Source organism: Pteropus alecto, unplaced genomic scaffold (genome assembly GCF_000325575.1).
Source record: "Pteropus alecto unplaced genomic scaffold, ASM32557v1 scaffold202, whole genome shotgun sequence".
Classification (NCBI taxonomy): Eukaryota; Metazoa; Chordata; class Mammalia; order Chiroptera; family Pteropodidae; genus Pteropus; species Pteropus alecto.
In genome coordinates this window covers 1,244,021-1,253,366 of record NW_006432451.1, presented here as the reverse complement: position 1 = coordinate 1,253,366, position 9,346 = coordinate 1,244,021, and the positions used below count along the sequence as shown (strand labels likewise).

At 51.4% G+C, this 9,346-nt stretch overlaps 1 protein-coding gene across 1 annotated transcript in view; it reads left to right on the top strand.

Annotated features, from left to right (window-relative positions):
- The window catches only part of FGD2 (FYVE, RhoGEF and PH domain containing 2), a 20,564-nt gene extending 12,967 nt beyond the window's left edge, over positions 1-7,597 (top strand). The window contains exons 10-16 of the mRNA XM_006907310.2: positions 561-640; positions 723-753; positions 1,224-1,316; positions 1,931-2,062; positions 5,088-5,234; positions 6,390-6,536; positions 6,879-7,597. Of these exons, the coding sequence (XP_006907372.1) occupies positions 561-640; positions 723-753; positions 1,224-1,316; positions 1,931-2,062; positions 5,088-5,234; positions 6,390-6,536; positions 6,879-7,094 (846 nt within the window). The 3' untranslated portion in view covers positions 7,095-7,597. The remainder of the gene's footprint in view (positions 1-560; positions 641-722; positions 754-1,223; positions 1,317-1,930; positions 2,063-5,087; positions 5,235-6,389; positions 6,537-6,878) is intronic.
- The last annotated feature ends 1,749 nt before the right edge of the window (positions 7,598-9,346 follow it).

Here is a 9,346-nt window from a genome sequence, read left to right as displayed (position 1 = left end):
TTGAGCGGGTTAAATGAGAACATGTATGGAGAGCCCTGAGCTCAGTGGCCGTCACTTAGTAAGCTCTCTCTGACCGGTAGCTTTCATAATGGCCTTGGGACCCTGTGACATTCTGGGACAAGAAGATGGTGAAAGAAGCGGGGGATCTGTTTGATCTATGAATGGGGCAATCAATTCTTTCATTCACTGTATGAGGTAGAGGGTCTTAGTCTAGACCCTCCGTCTGCTCTTGAAAAAATCGTGTTCCCAGATCCAATTTGTGACCCAACTTCCATTTCTGGTGAATCTTTTGTCAGGAGCTGTTGCTTCTACCTCACACTGGGCCAATTTAGCTACTGCTTAAATTCCAGAAGCGTAGGTTCCACTTGCTTAGAGGAGGCCCAATGCATTTGCTTAACCATGGGATTAGGGAGGCTGTGAACAAGCTCCCTATCCCTGTCTCATAAATTTAAATTGTCCTCTGGGCACAATCCAGCTCCCACTACCCACAGTGCCTGGGGGTGGGGGGTGGGGCAGGTGGAACAAGTGTGACCAGCCATCTCCCTCTTGTTTCCAAGCAGGTGCGGGAGCTGACTGATGCCGAGTTCCCGCACTCCTTCCTGGTGTCTGGGAAGCAGCGCACCTTGGAGCTGCAAGCCCGGTAGGCAGGCAGGCGCGGGGCAGGGAGGCGGGAAATTGGGAAGGGCTGCTCTCCTCAACATCGGTGTTCACTTTCTGAGCAGGTCCCAAGAGGAAATGATTTCCTGGATGCAGGTATCAGAACGCTCCAGGGCCCCTAGAATTCTGACCCTACCTACCCAGGCTGAGGGGAAGGGAGGGGTGCACATATGTGTGTGGGGGAGAAGTGAGGGGGGGAATCGTGTGTGTGTGTGTGTGTGTGTGTGTGTGTGTGTGTGTGTGAGCACGCGGGCCCAGCTGCTCTCTGCTCTTCCTCAGGAGTTGCTCTGTGGCAGTTTGGAGAGTCAGACCTGAGTTCAAATCCTGCTGTCTCTCGCTGCCTAGCTGATAGTCTGGGACAAATCACTTAATATCCCTGAGCCTCAGTTTTCACATCTGTAATCTGAGGATAATAGTTTCTCTTCCCTTAAGTCAGTCAATGTGTGCTTATAATCCAGCATCAGTAGGCTTTCAGCAATGTTTGTTGAATGTGTGGATGGATGGACAGATGAGCACGCCCTCCCTGCCACCCTTCTAACAACCTCCCTGTGCCCCTCGCCCCTCAGGCCTGCCAAGCAGCCATTGACCAAATCGAGAAGCGGAATGAAACCTTCAAGGCTGCAGTCCAGGGCCCTGAGGGAGATGCTCAGGAGCAGGAGGTAAATGAAGACTGCGTCCTTGGCTGGAGCCGCCAGTCTCACACAGGGCTACTCCCTCTCTGCTCCACCCAGGCCTGCTTGGAGGGCAGAGAGTGTCACCCCCCCACACCCCCCATCCCGGAGTGATTTGAAGGACCTGGGAAGCCCACCCATCCTACCTAGAAGCTCAATATGAAAGGTTCTCCATTAGTAAACCATTCCTGTGGAAGCCTCCACATGCAGCTACCCCTAGGAAGGACTTCAGGTCTATAGAGCTCTGGCTGTGGGGGGCAGTGCGGGTTTGGGCTTGAAAGTGCCTGAGAAACGTAAGACCAAGGGAAGGTGCAGCATCAGGGAGAGTGTGACTGAATTTCAAATTCAGCTCTGTACTCCGGCTTGCTGGGTGTCTCTGCTGAGTCTCTTGACCTCTCTGGGCCTCAGTTTCCTCACCTGTAAAATAGGAATAATAGTAAGTGACCTATCACACCGTCTTCATCAGTTCAGTCAGCTCTACATGGAAGCCACTGGGAAGCACCACACACATAATGCTGCCACCAGCAGATGGGCAGGGGCTCCAAAACCTCAGGGAGTGGGCAGAAGAGGGTCATGAAGTCTCTGCCCTGCTGCCCCAACAGCTGCAGTCCGAGGAGCTGGGCCTCCGGGCACCGCAGTGGGTCCGGGACAAGATGGTGACCATGTGCATGCGCTGCCAGGAGCCCTTCAACGCCCTGACGCGCCGTCGCCACCACTGCCGGGCCTGCGGCTACGTGAGTGCTCCTCCCAGCACCCCTGCCTCCACCAGTCCCACCCTGGCCTGTGCCTTCCATGCTCAGGCCCTGCTCATCCCTCCCCACTAACTCTGCTGGCTTTACCCAGTGCACCCCAGACCGCTAGGTGCGAACTCTGAGCCAGGCATGTGAACTACTTTGTCTGGACCTCACGGGCGTCCACCTGTGAAGCAGGGCCTGCATTATCCCCATTCTACAGATGGGGAGATGAGGCTCAGAGAGGTTAAATGGCTTGCTCAGGATACCCTCCGAAGTGACCCTGTTAATCCGCCTTCTTTCTTACCGCCATTTGTCTGGGCTCCAAACCCAGTATCGGGAAATATTCTTCAGTTCCAGGGTGAAGGGCATCCAACCCCCACAGCTGCTCTCAGGCCTTGCACCCACCACCTCATCGGCCCCATCTGGAGATGAGGCTCAGAGAGGTTAAATGGCTTGCTCAGGATACCCTCCGAAGTGACCCTGTTAATCCGCCTTCTTTCTTACCGCCATTTGTCTGGGCTCCAAACCCAGTATCGGGAAATATTCTTCAGTTCCAGGGTGAAGGGCATCCAAGCCCCACAGCTGCTCTCAGGCCTTGCACCCATCACCTCATCAGCCCCATGCCTGTTAAACCCACCCCTCATTGTCCTCTCTTCTCAGATAACAGTGCCCTCCTCTTCTTGGCAAGTCCTCAGCACTCCAGCGCATGATCAGCTCTATTGCTAATTCTGCTCTTAGTTTCCTCGCTTGTACCATGGGGATTATAATACCTACCTCCAGGATGGTAGTGAGGACTCGACGAGAGAAGGTGCACTCCCTTCCCTCTCCTCCCTTCCTTCCGCCTCCTCAAGAGTTCAGGCGGGGCTCACTCAGAGGAGCCAGTCACCAGCTGCTTGAGGAAGGGACCTGTCTACTCCACTCCTCCCTCTTATCAGCTCAGGCCCAGTGACCAGAGGCAGATCTTGCTTTGCTTTTTGAGCACCTGCTGCACTTGAATTGTTCTCTGCTGACTTTACTACCCTCTCCGTTTACCTTGCAAACAGAGAAGCCCTTTACTGTAGTCCTTAATTACCTCTGGTGGGGATAGGAGACCAGCTGGACAGGTTCGGTCAGGGAAGTAGCCCCAAAATGTGTAAAACTGCAATCAGGACACAAAGTAAATTTCTAGGACTGGGGACACACCTATGTTCAGATGTAAGTGATAAGTTACATCCCAGAGCCAGATAGAAAGGATCTGGGGATAGCTACTGTTCTCGGTAATTCTATCGGTAGATAAGCTTTGAGTCGATTCACATCTGTGACTTTGTAAGTAGTGCCTTAAAAATTATTAAAAATAGTTAAGAAATACAAAAAGCACAAAGAATAATATAATAATACTCATGTACCTCCCTTCTGGGTACACGGAAGAAATAAAACATTCTGACAACGAAATGAAAGGTATGATCTTTCGTTGGATCCTGGATGGGAAAAGCAAAACCAGCTACAAAAATTATTGGAATCATTGGGAGAAATTTAATTATGAGTCATATGTAGATAATATTGTATCAATGTTAAATTTCCTGAGTGTGATCATGACATTGTTGATGGGCAAGAGAGTGTCCTTATTCTTATTTGACATCAGCTACATATTTAAGGGTGAGGTGTCATGACGACTATAATTTATATTCAAATGGTTCAGAAATAAAATACATATATACAGAGTCAGAGAAAGCAAATGTGGCAAAAATGTTAACAATTAGGGGATTGTGTGGTGGTGGGGTATCATTGTATTATTCTTTCAACTTGTCTGCAGGTTTGACATTTTTCAAAATAAAAAGTTGGTGAGGAGAAAATAAATACAGACTAATATTATAAAAAATTAAATCTCAATAGAAAATAAAATACTCCCTTTGAAATTAATTTAAATAAATTTATTTTTAAAAGTTAAAAAAATAAAATACTCCCAAGGTAGTTGAAATCCATGGTGTGAGACTGTGTGAGGTGCTCTTGGCCTGATTTTGAGGTTTCTCCTGCCTGTGCATACTTTTGTACCCTGTGAGTCATCCTTTTGGTGGTTTGGTGCCCAGTTTCTGTCTCCCGCCTGCCAGATGGGAATCCTGGTGGGGCAGGGTGGGGCAGGCCCTGGCCTTCTCCTGTGGGGCCCTCCCTGGTAGCGTGCTGTGTTGGGCACACACAGGAGCTCCCTGATGAATATCCCTTCCTCCTCGTCTCTATCTCTTGATCCTCATTTCCAACCCCACATCCCAGACTCACTGTGACACCCCTGTCTTCCTGGAAGTCACGTCCTACAGTACCCCATTTTCTCTTCGAGTCTTGTCATGCCTCTTGCACCCAGTCTCTTCAGCATGATCTATATTAGCCTTCCTGGAGGCCTCTCCATGGTGGGCTGGGGGTGAGCCCCACTCCACAGGGTACCCAGGGCAGGTCTTCCTGGCAAAAACAACCAGCCCATCATTTCTATATTAGAACATGCTTGACTCTAGGATTGAGTGGAACGCAAAATTTGCATGACTCTTAAAGCTAAACTGCTGGAGGGCCAGTTGTGCACAGTGAGCTGTGGGGCCTAGAGCAGGTCACTGCCCCCTCTAGGTTGCCCTGTGCCCAGCTGTTAGGTGAGGATAAAAGACCCAGTGCTGTTTACCTGGTGGGGCTGCTGCGAGAGTCAGGTGAGATCGCAGAGGGGGCAGAGAGCACTCGGAGAAGTGAATCAGGTGCAAGGGGTGTGTGCAGAGCAAGCCCCTGGGATTCACAGCTGCCTTCACAAAAGGGGACTCTGAAGGGGAGAAAAGTTGGGGCACCTGCAATGGGGGCCAGATCTGACCTCTCTCCCTGTACTGTGGCCTCCAGGCGGCCGGGCTTCTGCCAGCATGGGAAGTACTCTCTGCCTCCATTCCTTCCCTGAATCTTGCTTTTTCTTTCTCCTGTCCTTGGTTACTCTCACGCCCCCCTCAAAGGCCAAGGTACAAACATGATCTTCCCCTGCCTCCCCTCCGTTCCTAAGCCCCTCCTATCTGTCCTCTCCCAGGTGGTGTGTGCCAGGTGCTCTGACTACCGGGCTGAGCTCAAATATGATGACAACAGGCCCAACCGAGTCTGCTTCAACTGCTACACATTCCTCACCGGAAACGTGCTCCCCGAGGACAAGGAGGACAGGAGGCGGGGCATCCTAGAGGTGAGGGCCACCGTTCTTCCATTCAGCAAGTGGGTGCCAGGCACCCACCACATACTGACACTGTCCTAGGTGCTGAGGAAAAGCCAGCTGTGGTCACACCCTCCCTCCTCTCTCTGCCCACAGACACACCCCCATCCTCTTCTTCCCTAACAATTGGGCCCGCCACCAAATCGAAGCATCTCTGGGCTGCAGGCTGTCATCTAGGCTCTCCTACCTCTCCTCTGTGTCTCCATCCAGGAGTCTCACAGCCTCTCTGGACAGTCCCTGTTCACATCCCCACCCCCTGCCCGACAGTCCCAGGGGGTGAAGAGGGCTGATATTACTGATTCCAGTTTACAGATGGGGAATCTGAGGCTCCAGGTCAGGGTCCCACTGTTGGAAAGAAGCAGATTGAAGTCTCCATTCTAACTGGAGGGGACTTCAGGGACCTATCCCATGGAGACCCAGGCCCAGAGAAGTGACTTGCCCAAGGTCACCCTGTGAGTTAGGAGCCAGCTCTCTAACCTTGCCACAGATGTCCTCTCTGCTGCCCTTGGGGCCTTGCTGAGCCACTCTCCACCCACAGGCACTCCTCAGGCTGCTCAAGTAGTGCCGGTCAGCATCGATGGGGCATTGTGTTCAGCTTCCTGCTACAAATGCAATGTAACTCAGCCCAGACATCGGTTACCACTGCCCTCTGCCCTTCCTTCATTAAAGGCCAGGTTGATATCCCACCATCCCTGGGAGGTGGGAGAAGACCCCAGCCTATTGCAGCCGAACACAACTCCCAGGTTTCAAGTTGGTTCTTTTCCATGGACATCTGCCTGGTTTCCAATTCTCCCCATTTTTCTATGTCCAGCCCTTGCTCATGCCCTCCCTGACCATTATGCAACACAACCTGCTTCAGGAGAGAGGGGATGATCGGCCCCTTCTCAGGCTCTAATTCCGTTCCCTGGAAGGAGCCTCCCAGCATCTGCTTTGAGTTCAGGCTGGCTGGGTTTTGGCCGGCCGTGCGACCACAGGCTCATGATAGGACCTTTCTGAGCCTCAGGGATAAATAACCTCTTCTTGCAGGGTTGCTGCAAGGACTAGAAATAGTGATTGTCAAGCCCGCAGACCAATGTCTGTCACACAGTGGGTGTTCTGTTCCCTGACAGTCCTTTTCTCTGGTTTTAGAAAGGCTCCACCATGGGTTCTGAGCAGAGCCTAATGTGCAGCTTCCTACAGCTCATCGGCGACAAGTGGGGTAAGAGCAGCACCCGGGGCTGGTGTGTGATCCCCCGGGATGATCCCCTCGTGCTGTACATCTATGCTGCCCCTCAGGTAATGCCACCACCTGTCCCCTCCCCGCCCCCAGGCCTTGGCCTTCTTACAGTATGTGGGAGAGGGGGAGTATTGTTGGCCTCATATGTTAGACGAGGAAACTGAGGCCTAATGAGGACATGGTTCCCTCCAGTCACAGGGTTAGTGGCTTTCAAAGATGGTCCCAGACCCCAGGTCATAATCTCTTTGCCCATAAGGGGCAACCAGTTCTCTTTCTGGATGCCCTCCCATCAGCCTGCCCTGCCTCGTGGGTGTGTGGGGAGTAAGAGGTGACCTTCAAATGACTGGGGTGGTGGGGCTGAATGGGAGGACAGCTAGTCACCACTCTCTCTTCTCTCCCAGGATATTCGGGCTCACACCTCCATCCCCCTGCTGGGCTACCAGGTGTCAGCTGGACCCCAGGGGGACCCCCGGGTCTTCCAGCTGCAACAGTCAGGCCAGCTCTACACCTTCAAGGCTGAAACCGAGGAGCTGAGGGGCCGCTGGATGAAAGCCATGGAGCGGGCGGCCAGCGGCTGGAGCCCTGGGGAACCCAGTGATGGGGATCTGTCTGACTGAGCCACAGCTGGCCACTCCCCCCTCAAAGCCTGGTTCCTGCCACAGTCTACCCCTGCGTCCTCTGTGAACCACCACTCCAAGCTGAGGTTTAAATAATCGATTTCTAGTCATCTTGTGCCCAGACTGTGTGTCCCGATTTGGCATTCAGAAAACACATGCCTGTTTCTTTGGGACCAAGCTCTTGGTTTGCTCAGGGGAATCCTGGGACATGGGACTTTCAGTAGTAAAACTAGGGAAGTCCCAGGTCACCAGGACTGTTGGTCACCAGGGTGGTTCTCAGCTTGAGCTGCTCAGTAGTGTCACCTGGAATCTTTAAAAAATACCCATGAAAAATAAAATAAAAAATAAAAAAACAGTGCCTCTAGCCATCATCGAAGATTTCTGATTTAATTGGTCTGGGTTGGGGAGGCATGGTTATGTTTCAGGAATACCCACATGAATCTAATGTGCAGCCTGGATTACTCGGATGAAGAAGAAAAAGCAAATGACTATTGATTGAGCACCTATCAAGTGCAAGGCATGGTAATAATAATCATGATGATGATGATGATGATGATGATGATGATGATAAATAATAATAAACATCTACTGGGCCGGGCACTGAGTGATATGTGTTTTACATGGGTTACTTCATTTTACCCTCAGGAGTTATAATCCCCATTTTCCAGATGGGGACATCGGGCCTCAGAATGGCTTAGTCATTGGCTCAAGGTCACACAGCTGGCGGATGGCAGAGCTGGGTTTTAACCTGGTGCACTAAGGTCAGAGCTCTTTCTGTCAGGTAGCAGAGCAATAAGGCAAGCAAGAAGGGGAGTCTGGAAGGAGAAGAAAAGGAGGGAAAAAGAAGAAAAGCTGGGCGAGACCAGGAGGGAAGAGGTGGTAGCAGGAGGGAGGGCAGGAGCACCTCCCTGACTCCCTGGCTGGTGAGCGAGGCTGCTTTTTCATAAGAAACCACCAGGAGGTGGCAGTGGTCAGCAGGCCATATGCAGTGGCCCCAGCCTGGGCTGACACCCTAAGCCCCTTCTGTCAGATCCAGACACATCAAGGCTCTGCCCTTGAAGAAGGCAAAACAGACAAGTCATAGACCTTTGTCCCCTTCTAGGCCTAGCAGTTCACCTGCCCCTGACCTGAGGCTACCTGCCACCTATAGAGTGTTTAAAAAGCCCAAGAAAGCTTCATTGGCACAGTCTCTGGGGACCAGGCTGGCCATGAGTTCATCCTTTTATTCAACAAATGTATTGAGCATCTCCTATGAACCAAATGCAGTTCCTGTGCTGGGATACAGCAATCAACAAGACAAACAAAATTTTTTGCCTTCATAGAGATTATATTCTAGTGTGTGTGGGGGCGGGGCAGGCGGGATAATCAACAAAATAAGTATGTAAAACATAGAACCTATGAGATTTGATAAGTGCTTAACTATGGTGACAAACCATCTCAGGACTTTCCTAGTTTTAAAACTTAAAGTTTCAAGTCCCAAGAAACCCTGCAGTTCAGACAAACCAGGATGGTTGATCGCCCTGGTGGAAGAAGAAAAAGCAAGAAAAGAAATGAGGGAGAACGGTGTGCGTGCGTGCGTGCGTGTGTGTGTGTTTTAAAGGAAAATCAAGGAAGGCCTCACTGAAAAGTCGATGTTTGAAAAACAACCTTGAGGAAAGAAATAAGGGAAGGAGCTATGCAGACATCTGGGGAAGAGCATTCCAGGTGGAGAGAACATCCAGTGCAAAGGTCCTGGGGTGGGAGCCTGCCTGGTGCATGCAAGGAACAGTAAGGAGGTAAGTGTGACTGAAGCAGAGCTGGCAGGAAGGAAGTCATAGCAGAAGACATTAAACCATCCCTAAAACTAAGGGTGGAGCGAGGGGAGGCAGATACGAGGCCCTCCGAGGGCTGAGTGAGAGGGGAGTCATTGGAGGGATCTGATTTGGTTTAACAACCCCCTCTGCTTGTTGCAATAGACTAAAAGGAATGAGGGTGGAAGCAGTTCAGAGGCTGTTGCAACAATCCAGGTGAGAGGTGACGGCTTACATCAAGGTTGGAGCAGTGAAGGTGGTGGGAAGGGATGGGATTCTGGATTTATTCTGAAGGAAGAGTGGAAGAGAGTCTCTTATAGAGTGAATGGGATGGGAGAGAAGGAGGAGCTAGTGGTGCCTCTAACCTGAGAGCATGGAGGACGGATCTGCCGCTAAGATGAGAAGACAGTGGAAGGGCCGGCTGGGGAACAGCAATACATCAGGAGCTCTGACGTGGACAGG